This window comes from Scomber japonicus, chromosome 15 (assembly GCF_027409825.1).
Source record: "Scomber japonicus isolate fScoJap1 chromosome 15, fScoJap1.pri, whole genome shotgun sequence".
NCBI lineage: Eukaryota > Metazoa > Chordata > Actinopteri > Scombriformes > Scombridae > Scomber > Scomber japonicus.
Genome location: NC_070592.1, coordinates 13,170,218 through 13,189,773, shown reverse-complemented (window position 1 = coordinate 13,189,773; position 19,556 = coordinate 13,170,218). Strand labels below are relative to the sequence as shown.

Here is a 19,556-nt window from a genome sequence, read left to right as displayed (position 1 = left end):
AAAGCCCAATGAAGCAGAGCTCTACTGGCTGAAGCCACCCTGCTTGCCTGCCAGTTTTCCAATCAGCTGCCAGAATTCAGAGAACGTCAACTCCCCATCGTTGTTTTCATCCAGGGAACCCATGAGCTTGTCGATCGCCGCAGGGTCGTTAGCGTTCTGTGGGTGATGACAAAGAAGACACCCTGATCATTAAAAGCTCTCTGTGGGCTGCAACATCTACAACTCTGCAAGACTGTCCTGCCACCTATTGGTTGAGTGTAGAAGTAAATACAGATGAAGTATAAAGTTGTTTATAGTCACACAAAGGTTCCTGAAGACAAAATCCCTTAAAAAACATATTTAATGTATGTTTCTTTGTGTTAGTTGGTGGTGCAGCATTTATTAGAAAAATACATATTGTTAAAAGTACAAAGTATACAGTACACACTTATTACGTGAATATATGTTTGACTCTGCAACTGAAGCAGCTAGAGTTGTAAGACATTGTCTTATAGTGGAGATCATATACTGCTAATTTGAGATGGAAATTTGGCATCATTTTGACATTTTATATACTAAATGGTTTACATAGCATATGACATGTAGCTACTTGATGTCAAATACCAACAAACAGCTTGTACATGTAGTAGTAAACTAGAAAATGATCACTTAAAACAAAATACACATACATTGCATTCTTACCAAGAGCATACATTGTACATGATTTTGTAGAATTTTCAAGTCTGTCTTAAAACTATGTTAAGGTGCCCATATGATCAACAGATGATTAAACAGGTTTTGCTTGCTGTTCATACTGGCCATTTAAAGATCCCTTTCTAATTTAGTGTCAATGTAAGTTTGAAGGGACAAAATCCCTTTGACTTTGAGTGTTAAAATGTAGTCCAACATTTATCTGAAGCTAGTATGAGGTCTCAGCAGTCTAAATTAGTGTCAAATGACTAAAATCAAGTGCATATCTTCCAAACTAATAATCTTGATTTGACTAACTCAGACCGCTGAAGCTGAAAATTGTGAACCTATCCTTTAGTAACAACATGATAAGATATGGAGAGGCCTCAAAAACCTTAATAGTGCATATACACAATCCACAGTTTTCTTAATTGGGTTTCTGAATGCGCCTACTATGAGAAGAAGACTGTAATCAGCAGGCTACATTGCTTTAAACAACTTATATGATGTACCTTGACATAGTTGGGAAGCTGAGAAGTCACCAGGTTTTGGAATTCCTCTTTGCTCAGGGTGCTGGCGGATCCATCTTTGCCAGCGTATGTCTTGAACTGGGTGACAAGGGTGCAGATTGCGTCTTCCATGATGGTTTGTGTTGAGGTGTTACCTGAAAAAGTCAATTAAGAGAGAAAATCTTTCATTCTTGGAAGTGAAGTAAAATGGATGTAAAGAATTAGAGCGGATATGGTCTCACCTGTTGAGATACTGTGTGGTACGTTACAGCAGATAGCCAAGAACCTTGTCCCTCCAAAATGATGGTCATCCCTCTCAATATATATGCTTCAGTCGCATTTGCAGATGCAGACATCAGCGGAAAACACTCTACCTGCCTCCCATCTCCCCCATCTGGAAACCTGCCCTTATTTCTGCCAGATTTCCACTACTCTGGGGGATTGCACATTACAAACCTGCACACAGCTATACACAAACATACAGAAAACTGCTACCCTGTCCTACAAAGGACAAATCTGTACTGATGATGGGACAAAACTGTGTCTGTTTGTTTGCAGAGCCAGGGATTTACAGATAACGTCATTGTCAGGCCATTCTAATCAAGCGACTGAATCATGCATGTGTAAGCAGTAATTAGTTTATACAAAACATGACTCAAATAATGTGGTATTCAGGACAAACGCACACTGTCTCATGTGTTAGACTTTGGAATTACAAGATTAAATGTGTGTGGAATACCTGCAGAAAGATTAAAAATAGACATTGGTAACTTTATTTTAGATTGTTAAATATTTTGCAGTTTCGGATTCATCTGCACAAGCTGAACCAGGTTGTACCTTGCAAAAGAATTCATAGAGAAGGCCTGCTAAGATAAGAATGAAATTACTAAAGTTACAACTATGCTTGGAAATACTTCTACGGTGACTTGTTTGTAGAATTCAAAGAATGACCAGCTCTCACTCTAGCTTCATAATGACTGACTGTTCTCAGACATGTTGCTTACATTCTCGTTCATCAGCGCATCGGGTCAGTGACCGACTGCCACACTGGTTGGTTCACGTACCTGGCGGGCTGTCCGTGAGTTCGTGCCTGTGAGCATGTCAGCTCCTGCTGCTCCGACTATTTAATCTGCGTGTAAATATTTTAGTTTGGCATCACAGCTGTGATAATAGATGCCTGACATGCCAACACTTCCACTTCCCACCACAGAGTGACTCACACACTGGCGGGGTATCATTGTAAATTTTTCAGTAGCAAAATAATAATCTAATAATACAAGTCAGTCTACTCATGTAATATTATTAATGTAATAGAAAAACCGACATTCAACTGATGTAATTCAATAAAGACACAAGTGACATATTTAATGGTGAAAAATGTATTGAACTTAACACTGACTTCCTAAAAGAGGACAAAAATGATGATGGGAGAAATTAGAAATGAGGCAAATTCATCAATACATTTGCCCAGGGATAAATTACATGCACTTCGGAGCCAGTTTGTAAATGATCAGTAAGCACAGAACCATACTGTAGTCCCACAAAGACAACAACCTCCCAAATGTTGGTTCAACTCTCATAAATGTGTTTCAAGGAAAGATTCATTTGTTTAGATTAAGATTTCTTTCGATCACTTTGGTCTAAAAACTTAAAAAAAGAGAAATGTTCCTCTGTACAATAGCAGAGATAACAATGTTCAACAAAAATCAGTTTCACACTTTATGTGTAAACCCTGTGACATTCATTCTCTGCCATAAAAGCAGCAGTAAAATTGTGAGTGTAAACTTTTCTTCTTTATGTTGCAGAAGCAAATTAGATCAAAAACTTCTCCAATCGAAACATATTTATAGTAATAAAGGCACGTAAGCAGTAGCTGGCAAGCTAAACTTCTGAAAACCAAAATAATGGATAACTTCACCACTTTCACATTCAACGTGTATGGCCTGGGACATGTACAAAGTCTGCGGTTCTCATTAAAAATACAGAAAATAATGTTGCAGTGTGTGACAGAATAAATAAAATAATGAAACACTTCAAAGCTTCTTTCAGTCACTGAAAGATGAGAACCAACAATCACAATCTGTCGCTTTTAACTTAACATCCACCTGAATGGGGAAAACTTCACAATTAATCAAATATGACAAGAATCAAAAAGAAAAAAAGGAAAATAATTATTTGTCTCAAAGAAGTACCCACCACTAGAAAGCAGTTCTATAATACTTGATGGATTTTGCCTGGCTCATTCAACTTATAAACTTGAAAAACTAAATGAAATGCAGCAGCCTTCTCATTTTCATGTTCTTCTAAAAACAAACAACGGCTAAATTACTTGTGAGCATGTCAGTTTATATCAACCTTCTAACATAATATGAGGAAAAAAAACATTGGTTTGGTTGCCAATCTCAAGTTTTAAAAAACCCATTAACATTTAGGGGATTACTATAGGTGACTAAACGTTTTACTCCGAATGGTCTCATGTATTGGAGGTCCCCATGGCTACATTATAAAATTTCTTGAAGAGAACTACTGTAGTGTTTAAAAAACTCATGATAGAAGTGAAAAGGGAGAGAGGAAATCAGCTAGCTTAGTGTGAATGTTTGAAAAAAGTGCTAAAGTGGTTTAGCAGTCATCAATTCATGTATGGCTATCACTATTTTTACCTATTGCTTTATTTTTGAGCAGCATTTCACAAACTGGGTCCTGGTTGTTCAACACATCAGCTGTCGACTGACAGTTGGGAGTGGAAGGATGAATAGTGTGTCACACCAAACGCTTCGGGCTCTCAAACAACACTCTAGTGTGTTTGCTCAAATCTACTCAAGAGCTGCTGAAGCAAAACTGGTCTGACCTGATCTGATTCTTATCACTGAAAGACCTGGGATCTGATCCTCTGGGATTGTACAATTACACCACACTGGAAGCAAATAGTATCTGCAAAGAAATGTCTCAGTGTTTGTTGTAACCTGCTTGGAGAAGGGGCAGGTTGTTTGACCACACTGGATAGACTGTCAAATGCCAGAAAGAGTCATTGACAACATACCTAATACTATATAATGTATGAATACGTTTAACTCTATTGCACCAGTGTTAATCATAATTGTTTGCAAATACCATCTGCTCAAAATCATGTCTTTTTTAATGTGATCTGAATATTATCAGCTTACATTATGAACTGCAACATGCACTAGGTATTGAGAAAGCACTATATAGCAGAGGGAAATCCACACAACACATTACTGAAGGACTTTGCATTAGGAGGCATGGCCTGACAGAGGTAGGTAACAACAACTAAGTCCAAAATGACAAGTACAAGTCTAGCTTATAATTAATGACTCAGAGGGACAGGTTTATGAGAGGCACAACCACTCTGTACCAGAAGCTTTTTTTCTACTACAATTACAGCTCTGAAGAGGAGAAGGTAGGCAAGAAATGTCCTATAAAACCACCACTTGTGCTGTATCTTTGTGTTGTGTTTTACTCCTTTCCCCTCTCTGTTTCTTTTTTAGGCTGTGGCGGCAAACTTCCACAGGGCCTCTCGTTCAAACTCCTCCATTGCCTCCTCTAGGGAGTCGTCATCCTTTTGCCCACCGTCCACTAAAATGTCCACCATGTCCTCCAGAATGTCCGCCACGTCCTCAGCAAAGTCGCTGAAAAGAACCCTGTCGTGGATAAACACCCCGTCCTCAAAGAAGTCAGCGGTCAGCTTTCGGATCTTGTCCTTGCTCTCCGGTGAAGATCCTTCAAGCTTGCTCAGGTAGCCCTCCAGCAGCTCCTCGAACTCAGGCAGCTCCACAGCGTAGAGCCCTTCCTTGCTGGCACAATCATCCACAGAGCTGCAGCCCACCTGTGGGCGGATGTTGCGTCTGAGCTTCTGCTCCTGGTCTCTCCAGAAGTCCTTGTTGTTGTTCTGATGAGGCTGGCGGTGATGGTGATGCTGCTGCTGCTGGCTGTGGCTGTGGGAATTCTTACCGGGGCGTCCATGCCAGGGTTTCTCCTTCCTCCTCTCCTCCCTGTCCATTCTGCGCTCGTCCTTCTTCCCCTCCCACTCATCCTGGTTTTTCCTCCATGCCTCTTTGTGAGAGTTTTGCTTTTGAGGCTTCCAATCCTTTTCTTTCCTCTCGTCTTTGTCCTTCCATCCTCCCTCTTTGCTAGGCTTCCAGTCTTTCTCACCTCTCCACTCCTTCTTCTCCTCTTTCTTCCAGTGGTCCCGCTCGTTGCTTTTGCCGTTGTTCCCTTTCCATTTGGACTCTTGGGGCTTCTTCTTCCCCCATCTCTCAACTTGTTCAGAAATCTTCCTATGAATCTCCTCCAAGTTATCCCTGACGTGCTTCCTGTCACCTCCGTCTTTTTTCATCCCTTGCAGCCTCTTCTTGCTTTCCTCCAAAAGAACCTTCTGCCTCAGGAGTTCTTCCTTCAGCTTGCCTCCCTCATTTGTGTCCTTCCTCCTTTCAGGTCCAGCTGATTTCTGATGACTCTGACCATCTTTGTCACTAGGCTGAGGGGCTGAGCTTGACGTAGCTGGAGGCATTTCCTGATCAGCTGTGAAGGATTCACCACACAAAAGTTATATTGGCTTTTATAGATAATTACATCAGAATGGTCAAAATATTTGCATTCTGAGGAACATTTTTATAGCACAATACTTTTCTACTTGCATTTCCATTTCAGTAACTTAAATGAAAACAACATGCATCAGCAAAAACTGAAATTCATAATAAATGAACTGATTCATGTTTGCGTTATCATACCTTTAAGTTGGCTGAGTTCAGTCAGCCTCGCCCTCAGACCCTCCAGCTCTTTCTTTAGGTTAGGCAAAGATGACAACTCAATCTTCAACTTTGTGTTTTCTTTTTCTAGATCTGCTTTATGCTTTTCATCACCGCTTGCTGCCACCGCCTTCAGTGCTAAGTCGAGTTCTTCTCTCTGAGTCTGACAAACAATAGAACAGATAAAGAAACGTGCTAAGTACCTTAGACTAATCCAGGTGTTGCACTACTTCAACAACTGTAAATGTAAATGCAAACATAGTGCCTATATTTTGTAGTACATTGAGACATCATGACAGGGTAAAACAACATCATTAGCATCAATATGACTGTATACTGACCTGTAGTTGAGCCTCTAGCTGAGCGATTTGTTGGTTTTCCTGTGTCAGTTTATCCAATAGCTCTTTCATATCCTGTGGATCACTGCTAAGCCAGTCCTGGATTGAAAATCATTGGCAAATGAATAATACACATACTTTTAGATAATTCCACTTTTATCTAGCGTTTATCTTTAAAGTTTTAAGATAGTTTTATTGGTAGGACAGTAGGAACAGACCTGGCTTTGTTCTCCATCACTGAATTCAGAGGCGTCAAAGTCACCTGTCATTTAAGAAAACAACACATCTTTCACACCGGTTGTAAAAAAGTCGACTGTTGTTGACACACAGCTGACAAACTGTTATTAGATATTTTTGTTGAGTGCTCTATGAGCTTGGACGTTACTTGCGTGTTATGCAGAAACTATTTGTTTAGGATGAATTTTTTTCATTCCGTGAAATAAGTAGAAATAAGTGCCCTAAGCATCCTTTACTGTCCACCCAAACAGTGATGAAGAGCATTATTGTACAGTTCAGAATGCATGTTATTGCCTTTTCCTGCTGTCGTTGCAAGAGGAGTCAGGCCAGATAAGTCCTTGGCCAAGCTATTGAGTGTCAGCCAGATAGCGTAGAAGCTTACAGTGCTGTCTTATGTTTAGTACTGGACCTACCATTATCCAGGTCACAGAGGAAACCTGTTGACATAGTACAGCTTAGTCAACAAGATCTAAAAACACACCCATCATTTGCTGAGAACTGCAAGTAAATGTGCTAATGTGAGTGGAGAATAGTGCCATCATCAAAAGATGGAGTGTAGTGAGTACGTGTATTATTGTAGGTTTTATACAATATTGATAATAAAATATAGGTTAAAGCTGTAAAATATCTAATGCAACAGCTGTAAAGCCTATGTAAAGCATTCAAGACATTTTGTAAGTTACAGAAAACATGAATAAAGACATACATTTAATAAACAATGGCAACATAGTTTAAACTTTCCTTGTTAATGTAGCAATATTTGAATAAAAGTAAAGCAGAAAAGCAGAAGCGATGCAAGTGTGAGAGGAACTCACCTGAGAGGAAAAGGGAACCTAAGAAGAGCAGGACTAGAGCACCCACAATGCATTTGTTCAAGGAGAACCATGGCTTTTCCTCCTTCTTCTCAGCCAGCTTGAATTCCACGTCCTCCTCCTCATCTTCCTCGTCTGATGTTCTTGGTCTTGGGGCCTCAAAGGAGGGCACATTTCTCCTCCTCAGTCCCTCATCATAGCTGCTTGTATCAAAACTACTTGATGGCTCTGAGGGAGGTAGAAATATAGTGAGATAAAAAAGAGATCCTGATTATGAAAAAGAAAAAGAGCAGAGAGCTGTCATATTTTATTATTATTTTTTATAGGCTAAACTTAAACCATATGTATTTCGCAATGTGGCCCTGAGTCACTTCAACAAATCATCTTGACATCTTTGGCTACAGAATTGTCAGAACTGGAATTACTGCTAAAATCCTAATTATCTACTGGCAGACCGCCACACACAAAATACCAAAATCTAAGTGACTACATGAGCTGAGAAACACAACACTGTGTAAACAGCATGTTAAAAATGCCTGACAAAAAGTAAATGCTGCTCATGAAAATGGATGGTGTTTTATTGCTTAAATTATAACAACAGTAATTTCATGCATTGGGGGTTTCTAATTTTCTCCCTGGGGTGTACGCCTCCCTGTCCAACTGATAAATCATTTTCCAGCTGCTAGCGTGACACAGATAAGGAACATGTTAACCAATTCTTCTGCAAGAGGACTCTCATTTTCTGCTTCTAGCATATAGTGCTAATTACAAAGGGACATCAACCCCTTTCTTTACTCCCAGCTGTATAACCAACTGAGCCAAGCTGTTGACTGCTGCTGGGCCTTGCACCCCCTCAGGCCCCCAACCAAAGCCATGAATTACTGTGTGGAAGTTTGTGGGAACATAATCAATTGTAACTTTGTCTGAAATATACACAATTAAAGCACCATGTCATGACAGCTGACATGACAAGGGCCTTAAGATGGGTCCTGCTTTATTATCTGATCTTGATGTTCTATGTTAAAGAGGGACCCTGTGTCAAAATCTAGTTATAAACCTTGTTTATTTCAGCTGATATTGTGTTTCAAAGGTGCATATATCTAAATTAGTTTGTGTGAATTATAATACTATACAAAAAACCTTAGGAATATTGGACACAAAGCACAGAGGATGAAAAAGGGGTTAATAGGAGCCTGGCAGCTCATTTAATCCATTTTGTCCATTTCAAACAGCTAAATTAAAATATATAATTTTATATATTATATCATAATAATTAATACTTAGGTGTTGAGAAGTTACATAACATTTTTTAAAGCTTGAGTTGCTTTTGCCCAGCTAGAGGTGACGCATGGGGATGGCAGTGTCAGCCTATCCAACACTTTGCTCCAGAGGAACATACAACAACTACAAGTCAAATTCCCATGGAGGTATAATAAACATGGCTGTCTCTAAAGGCAAGTAACAGGTGATATTGACTTTCAGTCTTGTTTAAGTAATAAAGAAAAACATTTGGGAAGAGTCATGTAATTGTATCATGTCTGTTCTCCAAACGAAGGCAAACTTTAGCTCCACTACATGACATATCTTGCATACAACAACCACTGTTCATGTAGAATAATCCCATACCTTCTTCTTCTTGCTCATACTGGGTCCCTGTCTCGGAGGGCTCCATCTCCTCCTTCTCCACAGCCGACTCTTCCGCTGCCTCAGCTGAACCAACAGTCTCTGGTGCAGGACTATCAGCGATGGGGCATTCTGTCACCAGACTCTCAGGGACTGGGCTTGGTGGCTCAGTACTCTGATGAACAAGGCTGACATCAGCTTCAACATGAGAGGGAGGATCGGCGGCCGTTAGGGTCTCTGTGGGGATGTTAATCTCAGGTTCAGCAGTGAAGACAGGACTCTCCTCAGGAAGGCTCGCCCCAATATCAGCAACTGTGTCCAGCACTGGTTCAGCAGTAACAGGGATCTCAGTCATGAGAGAAGCAGAGCTGTATTCCTCTAGCTCAGCTGGGGGGAGGTCAGACACGGGGATATCGAGTGGAGCTCCCAAATCAAGGTGGGTGACAAAGGGTATGGCACCAAGATGCTCATTGTCACTGGGGGAGCTGGTTACAATATCATGGATGATAGGAGCTTGACTCTCCATATCGAGGTCTGGGGGGTCAAGAGGGTTGGGTGGAAGGGGACTCATCCGGGATGGACTAGAAGGGATGGGACCCTCACTGGACTCTGGAGAGGTCTCTTGACACACCTAGAAATGAAGATATAAAAAGTTTTTAAAAAAGAAGATGTTTTATAGATGAATATATCATTGATTTGATATATTTTTATAAAGTGATAGGAATGCGTTCCTGGTGCATACATTCCCTCAGTCAACGATTTAATCCTGTATGAATAACTTAATAATAAAACTGTACATTTAGAGTACTGTCACTTGACTGGGACAAGCAATTAAGTCTGGTAGATGTCCGACAGCTAAAAAATGTTAAACCTGGACTACAGCTATTCTGGAAATGAATACTGTCACATTGTATATGAGTGGTCAATAAGAAAAAGGTCCTTAAACAATACCCAAGAATATGTCACCAACAGTTAGTTATATCAATGGGTTTGGAGGTTTTGTTCTTTTGATATAGACTTGTTTAATAGTTTTATGTTGGCATATTTAAAAACACAGAAAAACAGTAGCATGTGTGCTTGACTTAAACCATGATATGATTACTGCATAGTTTCATTATATACCAACCTGATGTCCTTCCTCAGACAAGACAGTTTCTACTGGAATGTCACTGGGTTTGAACTCTGCAGCTGCTCCTAGAATTACATCAACGTTACGATATGAAACTGCACAAGATTTAAAAGTACAGTCTTCAACCTGAAACGTCACATGCCACAACCCTAAACACAGATGTTTGATGTGCTCCTGTACTCATGTCTTCCCATACCTGCCACCTCCTCAGAGAGACTGGGCACGTCACCCAGGCTCTCTGTGCCGTCGTCCACTGGCCCAACATTCTCTACAGCAGCTTCCTGTAGAGTAAGAAGATCCAAAGGGATCAGACTCCCAACAAGCATTTACATTAACACCTACCACTTATATTAATAACACTGACCTTGACATTTATGGCACACCCAATACAGGCATGCTTGCACAAAGCTTGAGCAGAGACTAAGATATTTCTAGTTTATCATCTATCACTGTAACTGAACAATGAGATTTTATCTTTATCTTTGAACTTGTGATGTGTCATGTTGTTGTCTTAATTAACAGTGTGTGTAGCAAGTTTTTTTTTTGCAATTATTGAGTCATATTTATCCCTTAATGTTTTCAGAAATACTTGATAAGTCCAGGTTGAAATTCCAGCTCTAGTTCAAATCAGATGTGGTGGTTTTTACGTGCAGCACATGCCATTCCTCAACTGATATGGTGATATATACTCAGTTGTCATATTTAATCTACCCTTATTGATATTAACTATGGATGAAATATTAGAAACACCTCTCTGCTTTACAGTTGAACAGATTCACAAATTAGAGCTTCCAAAATTACCAAAAAGTTGAATCAACACCTCTGTAACACCATTTACACAAAACTAAATATCATTACTTCAAGCATGGACGATTTATTGCAAAGCTGTTGCATTAGCAAGAGTTTGCAAATTGTAATAATGGATACCTGAACAGGATTTTCTGGTTATTGCAAAGTAAGTATTGTTCTCACAGACAGATACAGATAGATACACCGTCATACACAAACACCTGCAAACCGCTGGCATACAGAATAAACAACATAACAGATAATGGCTATGAAAAACACAAAAGTCTGACTGAAACAATTTGGCACTCTGTGAACAGCGTGGGCTTGCCATATTTTACTTGACCTGTATTCATGAGACAGGAAAATAACCATCCTCAGGCACACAGAGCTCAGAGCACAGTTTCCTGAGTTTGGTTCTCTGGTCTTACCTCAGGGGAAAGGAGGGTCCAGCTGTTGGTGGAGGACCCACTGCTGCCTGAGCTGTTGCTGTTGTCAGACATCGCCCTCTTCAGGCTCAATGTGGCACAGCACGGGACAGACTCAGCTTTATAAAATTCTGCAGACGACGACAGAAACAACGTGTGTTCATTGGACATGCCTGATACATGTAGTCTACCTTGTGGGAGTTACCCAGGTGCAATGGATCACTAATCTGACTGTACTTATTAGTGTAGATGTTGTTAGGGTATTATCCAAATTATAAGTATGCAATAATCTGAACGTGAAAACACACACAAAATGACAAACTATGTCTCATTTTCTGCAGCATTTGATGTTCATTATAATAAAAACAGACTAGGAAGGCAATATTAGGACAATAATGGTAGTTAGAGACTTAATACACCGCACACACAGGATAAAGACCAGATTGTCGTTGATACAAGTTATGTAACGGTGTGGTGGCATCCATAATATACGGCTACGCAGTTAAACAAAGGGTTCAGTCAGGAGAAGCAGGAATCTCCTGATTATATTAATCACCGGTGCTATTTCCAGCCAACCATTCATTCAGACGCATCCATCCACTCCATCTGTGTGGCAGTTAAATGACCAAAAATGGTCAAACCCCAGACACAAGCAGTTCATTTATCCACAAACTAGCGAGCTAATGCAAATACTCACTCGTCGCAAACACTAGGTGCGCTATCTTTCTGTTGTGCACGTTTAGCATGCAAAATTAAGAGGCGATATATGTTGTAGCAGCCACATTCAATGTTCTGTAATGATGGTAAACAAAGGATGGTAGGCTGACTTGTTCCCACTCCCACTCTTCCGCGTTCTCACTCAGGCCCTGCTGTTAGCCACCGTGCAAACACCTGCTAGACTTCAGCCATTAAAACACAAAGAAGACGTTACATTTACCCCGCTTGCTTACACTTCAGTCCACCGCTGTTTATTTTTCCTTCAGCGTTTTGTTGTTTGTTTGTTGTTTTTTTTAAGCATGAACACAACGCTCCTCTCTTCCCGTGAACTTGGGAACTTTGGGAATTCCGAGCTGCGTCACGTCGACCAAGACGCTCCTCGACCAATAGGATTTCAGCAAAGGCTACGCTACGCCCGCCCCTTACCCGACGCCGGGCCAATCAGATAAAAGTGTCGTGTCAGGAAAACGAGGCGCATCCGTGAGTGATTGACGCCCGCAGGTGAAAAGGACAGGTGATGGACACCATGGTTTTTAATAATACAACTTCATGTGTGAGCCCAGCCTTAAGATGCATGCGTGCACATATATATATACACAAGTGGGAGAGGCCTCAGGGACCAGCCGCACACTGACACGTCTGCAGAGCTATATTTGACTGCAGGGACTTACCGGGGTGGACAACCCCTCCACTCCTGTTGCTCTAGTATGGACACTAATTTCATCATCTGGCACATTTACTTTTACACCAAGGCTATCAGAAATCAAAACAGTTATTAAAGTAACTGGTTGACAATAGTTCCAGATAAGTTGATCCTTGATCCCACCAACATAACATACAAGGACTACCAACTGGGGTCCCTGGGGATTCCAAGAATAAAACACTGTAAGAAACAACAATGATGGAAAAACTTAACTTGTTTCTTAATTACTATTGTCTAAAAACAGAACAAAACAATATTAATATTAGTCTATTTTAGGGTCAGGGTTAGGGTTAACTCATTTATCTGTTAACAACTGAAACCTGTGTGCTTTTCTGGGACCCATGGCAAACATAAGCTCAATATATACTTCCATGTATTAAAAATACATAATGCAGAATTAGGTTTTTTTTTTACTGGGGTCCACCAGGTTCCCAGTACATTTGTATCAAATACAAACAAACAAACAAACTAACTAACTAACTAATTAACTAACTAACTAACTAACTAACTAACTAACTAACTAACTAACTAACTAACTAACTAACTAACTAACTAACTAACTAACTAACTAACTAACTAATTAAAACAGACACAGAAAACAATAATAGGAAGTTATTATTATTATATTGACAAGTTCATTAAAAACTGAAATAATAGCAAATCTCAAGTACCTATGAGATATGACATAAGTAGGACCTCTGGGGTCTGCGGGTACCCCAGTCAGTAGGAAGAAGATATTTTAAGAACTCAGAAAACACCACAATGTAGAATACACCCCATTTCTAGTAAAGCATTTTTTGTCACTTTTTTCTTATGATTGTTTTTTTATTACTGATGCATTAGTAAGAGGCAGTTAAATTTTGCCACTGATCATGGTCGATTGAATTTTACTACTTTACATTGGAAAGTTAATGCTTCATATTTTGTAGACTAGATAAACTAGACATGTAATCTTCGAAGCATAAAATAGAGGGGCAAATGTACAATATTTCTATCTAATATGGAGAGTGGAACAGAAAGATAAAGTAGCATAAAGTGGAGGTACTCAACCTAAAAACTACTACAGTGCAGTTACTTTCTATCACTGGCAGTTGTGGTAGGCAGTTTGTTGGTGACATGAATTTATTATCACTTTGTAAGCTACTACAGAATCACAGGATTCTGTTTGAATATGTTCTGACTTGTTCTCATGAGATTAAGATAGAGATCAATTAAGAAATCTGGTATTTCTTACCAGGCACCACATTTTTGTGCACAAGCCTGAAAATAAATAAACCTAATCACAATCCAAAATGCAACTTAAAATATATGCATGGTAATAATACCATGAAAACCAAATCTGGGTCATTGCTTATGTAATAACATTAAAGTATGTCAGTTTTTTTTAAAACTTCTTTTTCATTGTGGGAAATCTCCTCCCACTCTAACCTTACTCTACCTGCCTCACTGCTTCCTGGATGGCTGTAGCCTCAGAAATATACACAGCCAGTTCACCTGTGACAAAACTTTTGAGAATAAGGAAGCTCTTTGGCCTCATGTGGATGCCTCATCTATCCAATAGTTTGATCTGTGTATATGATCTGTACGTTTCCTTTGATTTAAAAAATATATAGATTATAATACATTTATAGCAGTTTTAGTAGTTTATGATTTATTTACTGTACTGATCAGGTTAAAGTAGTGGTAAAATTCCTTAATTTGTAGGATTTCATATTAACTGTATTTAAATGAATATCATTTGTTCCCCTTTCTGCTGTTATCAGATAAACCAGTTTCAGCTATTCTATAATAAAACATTGGATTGGAATTCCAGACACATAGTTGGCGATATTCCTAGAACCTGATTATCTTTAGGAGATAACAGTATTCCTTCAAACTAAATATTCTTCATGATTATACCATTAAAACCAAATCTGGGTCACTGGTTATGCAATAACATAAAGGTATATCATGTTTAACTTTATTTACACAATGGATCTTACAACAGGTTTGTTGTTTAAAAACAGTAACAAGGATGCTTGAGATAGTCCAGATCACAATACATCAATACGGAATAAAGAATAAAGAAAAAATACCCCCCCCTCTGTTTCATCCTAGTGGTGACAGATTTCCTTTCCAATCAACACCAATGCAGATTATTCCAAACAACAAATACAGAAGCAGGTTTGCTACCTGTGTCACTTTGGATCATTTCCTTTATACATTTACAATTCTTTACTCAAAAAAGGATCTGAATTCCTGAATGTGTATAACTTTAGTGGAGTTTGAAGAATATCTCTGGCTGCAGATGACAACAGAATTTGAATATCTGGTAGAATAGCATCGAAGACAGTAGTAAATTCTCTCTGGAGCTCAGGGATGTTATATTATGATAAGAAGTAATGTAAGCAAACATATGACTCCAGTATATCATGATTTTATGCTGTGTATTGATCATGATGTTACTTTGGTTCTCTGCCATACTTTCTGCATGGAATGTTCCGGTGACGGTGACCAATCAGGAAGCAGTATGACATGACGACATTTGTCTGCGACAGAACATCTGGCCAATGGCAGGCGGTCCTACAGGTCCGATTAACCAATGGGAGGAGGCGAGGTCTTTTTGAACGATGAAAAGCGGGCTCGCAAACATTCGAGAGGGAAACAAAGGTGGAACAACATCTCGGTACATTAGGACGCGAAAACTGGAATAATTAACTTTTTCTCATCGGGATATCTTGGCAAATAACATAAGGTAACATTTAAGCGTCACTCACCGTCTTGCACAACAACGGAAATATTTAGCTGTGCGTTTACATGACGGAAGCTGTTAAAGTTAACGCTTGTTTTAGATGTTAGCTTAGCTTAACCTCGCCTGGTTGATGATATCAGCTACAGCTCGCTGTCACGTTGGCTGCTTAAATTCACCACTGATTTTCTGGTTTTTAATGCTGACTAACGTTACAAACCTCTCCCACAGGTTTTCGTCATGTCTCACAAACAGATCTACTACTCCGATAAATATGACGATGATAAATACGAGTACAGGTGTGTATGACTCTTGTTTATAACTTCACGACATGCAGTTTAACTTTGTCAGCATGTCAACGTTATTTTAATCACATTTAACTAAAATGTTACTAAGTTGACACCGTACAGAGACTATTACTTAACACGATGCGTCACAATAGCTTAAATCTGATGCACTTTTTCTACAGGCACGTAATGTTACCCAAGGACCTTGCTAAGCGTGTCCCCAAGACCCATTTGATGTCAGAGTCTGAATGGAGGAACCTGGGGGTCCAGCAGAGCCAAGGATGGGTGCATTACATGATCCACCAGCCAGGTATCTTGTTTAAAACTAGCTATAGGCCATGACACATGTTGTTATTAGGTCAGGCATTTCTAGGTGATCTAAAAATATAGCAGAACTAATTCCAGATGATGGGACAGAACCTAAAATGTAATGATGCCTGTTTCTATCACTGAAAGGCTCTTCATGGATGAAAACTCCTGACACTCATACTGAATTATCGTACAGGAAGGGACAAGACTGTGTGTGATGTTTTATAAAATATATTAAGGTTTTTATATTTACTTTGATGTTTAGCAACCTTTTTCCCCACTAACGCCTTATTACTACACATTTAAAGATCCCCTCCAGACATGTGGTCCTGAAAAATGTGTATATAAACTGCTCTACTCTGAATCATTTCTGGTGTGTTTTTTTTTTTTTTTTTTTTTTTTTTTCCTTACAAGGAAGTTGGCTCCTTAAAGTCCTTAAATGGTGCCTACTCCTCCCTCTTTGAAAATCCATAATCTATGAATACTAGGGCCCGACCGATACTGGATTTTTTAGGGCCGATACCGACATTAGGACATTAAAAAATTCTGGTATTGATATATTGGCCGATAATCTTATTTGTGTATGTACACATATACATACACTTTTTTTTCGAATGTGGTTACTAAAGCCTAATGGAGGCTGTGATATTTTACAGTTCAATGTAATTTTTAAAATAAAAATCAGCGCTCTGAAACAGTAAACTTCACTGGGGGTTTAATATGTACATATTTGATACGCACATATTTAACTTAAACATACATAAAATGCTGCTTATATATCTTTAAGAGGAAAAAAAAGAAAAATCAGCACATATCAGACGGTACATATATGTGGTGGGCCGATAATATCGGTTGTCTGATATATCTGTAAGGCTCTAATGAATACGTATATTTATTTCAAAAGTTTAACTGCTGGACACAAGATGTCTCCTAAACTGACAAGTCCATTGTCAGTGTGCAACAAAGCTATTGGGTGATGTTAAAACGAGTAGAGTTACATCTTTATGAAGAAAGTCTTACAGATTAGTGGTAAACATTTCAATAGCTTTTGTGGCCACAAGCATATGGACAGCGGACAGCAGGTGTCAAACCAAGCCACACCTTCCATTCACAAGTGATGGAATGGGAGTCGGTTTCTCTCTTTAAGAATCAAAGCCTGCCTGTTGCATATGCATTGTTCTTTGCGTGTGTTTGTATATATTGAGCACCTTTTTTCATCTCTCCCCTGCCAGAGCCACACATCTTGCTGTTCCGACGCCCGCTGCCGAGCCAGAAGTCATAAGGCAGCGATTCTCTGGGTCCTTGGAAGATCAGTCCTACTTACACACCACCTCAGATCAACTAATCTAAAGTGGAGATCATGCTGTCAGATTATCAGGCTCTTGTGTGGTAGGTGACTTGTGATTTGGGCTGATCCCGTTGGACCTGGAGAAGGACTATCACAGTTATGAACAGTGGTTGTGGAATGGAGTATGTGTTGATGGAGAGGGGGGAAAAAAAATCATCACCCTTCTCATGGGGGGAAAGACTTATGCATGTGTTAACAGCGACACGCTGTCCACCAGAAACATTCAAATCAGCTTACACTGTCCTTTTTGACTTAACCTATCTGTCCAACTTGCTGAACCTGCTTGGATATTCCAGCTTTTTAGAACAATTATAAAATATGGGGAGTGAAACTTGTTCAAACATTTCACCAATTCTCACTAAGTGCATTCTGAGTAAAGCTCAGGTCAGAAGGAAAGGCAGATAGAAAAGTTGGATCCCAAATGAAGTTTGTCTCTGAAACATCAACCTGCGGTTTTAAGTGACATGTCGCTGCTCGGTTTAAATGACACTGTAAATTGGCATTTAACAATTTTTGTCATGTGCATGAAAATCCGCATGAATGGAGTTGCTAGAAACTTTGATCCCTTTTTCCATAAGAGCATATTTTGGCTTCTTTTAAGACAAATGTCTCTTTGATGGGTCTGCTTAGTATTTATGAATGTGTTGCCCTTTCTGAAATAAATGTAAAACTTTTAATCGTATTAGTGTGGGCTTGTGTTTTTGCAGTGCGACTACACAGTGACCACTTGACACATCAAAGAAAATTGGGTGACAGTTATAATGGCAGATACCCTTTTTAATACTCTTTTAGAATAAACCTGGATCATTGAGTTTGAGGTTGAAAAGCAAACTGCATTGACTTGGGAACTTTGTCTTTCTTTTTATTGTATTAATGCACTTGTTTTCGTTCTACTCGTTTCTAGTCACCTTCTGTCCTTCACTAGCACGTACTGAGCTGCTGTACCATCTTTGATACTGAATTTTGCCTTGAAAACTTCTACTTGTATAAACTAGTGCCTTTCTGTAAGGTTTGCATTTGTCAATTCTTTTTTAAAAAAAAACTGACATCTTAAGAGCTGTTAAGCTTTCAGAAGATTCATTTAGTCTTAAATGAAACCATTGATATTAAATTTGTGTTGGTTTAAATCAAAACCCATCAGAATTAAAGTGAGCTAGACAATAACACCGTTTTCTTTGAAGCATGCAGCAAAATATGAGTCAATTTCTCATTCAAATGTACACAAATTAAGTCAGTCCAAAAAACAAATGTATAAAGAGCTTAAAGAACAAAACTTGACATCTTTTTATGCCTTTTTTTTTTTTTTTTTTTAAGTGTAAATAAAAATGCACCACGGCAGGCCACACTGCCCTTTGTCCTTCATCAACCTGTTTTCAAATGCTAATAACGCACACTGGGAAACAAAATTCCATTAACTCACAAAGTGCACAGCATGACGCACCAACACAGGACAAAATAGTCATCAGATGAACATGAATACTAAGAAACTTTAATGTCCCTTGAGAGGCAAATTGACATTTACGCAGTGAAAATATGATTAGATAAGCAAAAACCAAGATAATCTATAGCAGCCATCATAAATATCCAGACAGGCTCTTAAAGTCAATAACTGTATACCAATAACTGTAATAAAATTAGATATACTGTATATCTCATATCCTATATATCATGTACTTCACATCCCCTTTTCCATGTATTTACCCAGTCTCCCTATGGCTAATACATCTTAAAGTTATTGCATTATACCCATGAAAACAAATGAGTTTGTTTTTTTCTCAGTTGGTACTGATCTTAAAGTGGATGGATGTACCTGGTCAGGTACAGGTCAGCCTGCTGTTCTCCCATGATTTCCCCACGGATCTTTAACAATTTTCCCTAATTTGTTCATGAGTGATTTTTGGAATGTACATACCAGTATACAATACTACAACAAAGGAAACCGTCAATAAAATATTTTTAAATTCAAGTGAAAATTTTGTTATCAATGTTAAAGTTCACTTTTCTAAGGAAGTAAATATGTTTTTTGTCCCTTTTATAGGATCAGCACATTGTTCCCAGGAGGCTTTGTGATCTATTATAACACCAAGATACTCCGTCACCACACCAATCTCCTCTCTGATCCTAGATAGTGTGGGTGGTGGCGCATCATGTCTAAAATCTAAAATCA

At 39.0% G+C, this 19,556-nt stretch overlaps 3 protein-coding genes across 3 annotated transcripts; 1 reads left to right on the top strand and 2 right to left on the bottom strand.

Moving 5' to 3' along the window:
• Positions 1 to 21: 21 nt before the first annotated feature.
• s100a11 (S100 calcium binding protein A11) lies at positions 22 to 1,310 on the bottom strand. Its single transcript, XM_053334613.1, has 2 exons — positions 1,182 to 1,310; positions 22 to 156 (listed from the first exon to the last, which is right to left on the bottom strand). The coding sequence occupies exons 1-2, from the start codon at positions 1,308 to 1,310 to the stop codon at positions 22 to 24; spliced, it is 264 nt and encodes an 87-aa protein (XP_053190588.1).
• Positions 1,311 to 2,502: 1,192 nt separating this feature from the next.
• On the bottom strand, positions 2,503 to 11,418 carry pbxip1a (pre-B-cell leukemia homeobox interacting protein 1a). Its single transcript, XM_053334609.1, has 10 exons — positions 11,301 to 11,418; positions 10,280 to 10,364; positions 10,081 to 10,148; positions 8,958 to 9,585; positions 7,335 to 7,559; positions 6,933 to 6,956; positions 6,501 to 6,544; positions 6,286 to 6,381; positions 5,927 to 6,107; positions 2,503 to 5,717 (listed from the first exon to the last, which is right to left on the bottom strand). The coding sequence occupies exons 1-10, from the start codon at positions 11,370 to 11,372 to the stop codon at positions 4,681 to 4,683; spliced, it is 2,460 nt and encodes an 819-aa protein (XP_053190584.1). The 5' UTR covers positions 11,373 to 11,418; the 3' UTR covers positions 2,503 to 4,680.
• Positions 11,419 to 15,355: 3,937 nt separating this feature from the next.
• On the top strand, positions 15,356 to 18,602 carry cks1b (CDC28 protein kinase regulatory subunit 1B). Its single transcript, XM_053334400.1, has 4 exons — positions 15,356 to 15,451; positions 15,677 to 15,744; positions 15,915 to 16,042; positions 17,274 to 18,602. Exons 2-4 carry the CDS (start codon positions 15,686 to 15,688, stop codon positions 17,321 to 17,323), a joined length of 237 nt encoding a protein of 78 aa, XP_053190375.1. The 5' UTR covers positions 15,356 to 15,451; positions 15,677 to 15,685; the 3' UTR covers positions 17,324 to 18,602.
• The last annotated feature ends 954 nt before the right edge of the window (positions 18,603 to 19,556 follow it).

Excerpts from the sequence above, each read along its gene's own strand:
- s100a11 (XM_053334613.1), bottom strand. The coding sequence starts at position 1,310 with ATGGAAGACGCAATCTGCACCCTTGTCACCCAGTTCAAGACATACGCT. Across the intron at positions 157-1,181 it reads AGCTTCCCAACTATGTCAAG|AACGCTAACGACCCTGCGGC; the intron begins GTACATCATATA and ends CATCACCCACAG.
- cks1b (XM_053334400.1), top strand. The coding sequence starts at position 15,686 with ATGTCTCACAAACAGATCTACTACTCCGATAAATATGACGATGATAAA. Across the intron at positions 15,745-15,914 it reads GATGATAAATACGAGTACAG|GCACGTAATGTTACCCAAGG; the intron begins GTGTGTATGACT and ends CTTTTTCTACAG. Across the intron at positions 16,043-17,273 it reads TTACATGATCCACCAGCCAG|AGCCACACATCTTGCTGTTC; the intron begins GTATCTTGTTTA and ends CTCCCCTGCCAG.
- pbxip1a (XM_053334609.1), bottom strand. The coding sequence starts at position 11,372 with ATGTCTGACAACAGCAACAGCTCAGGCAGCAGTGGGTCCTCCACCAAC. Across the intron at positions 9,586-10,080 it reads TGTCTGAGGAAGGACATCAG|GTGTGTCAAGAGACCTCTCC; the intron begins GTTGGTATATAA and ends CTTCATTTCTAG. Across the intron at positions 6,382-6,500 it reads GTGATGGAGAACAAAGCCAG|GACTGGCTTAGCAGTGATCC; the intron begins GTCTGTTCCTAC and ends TTTTCAATCCAG.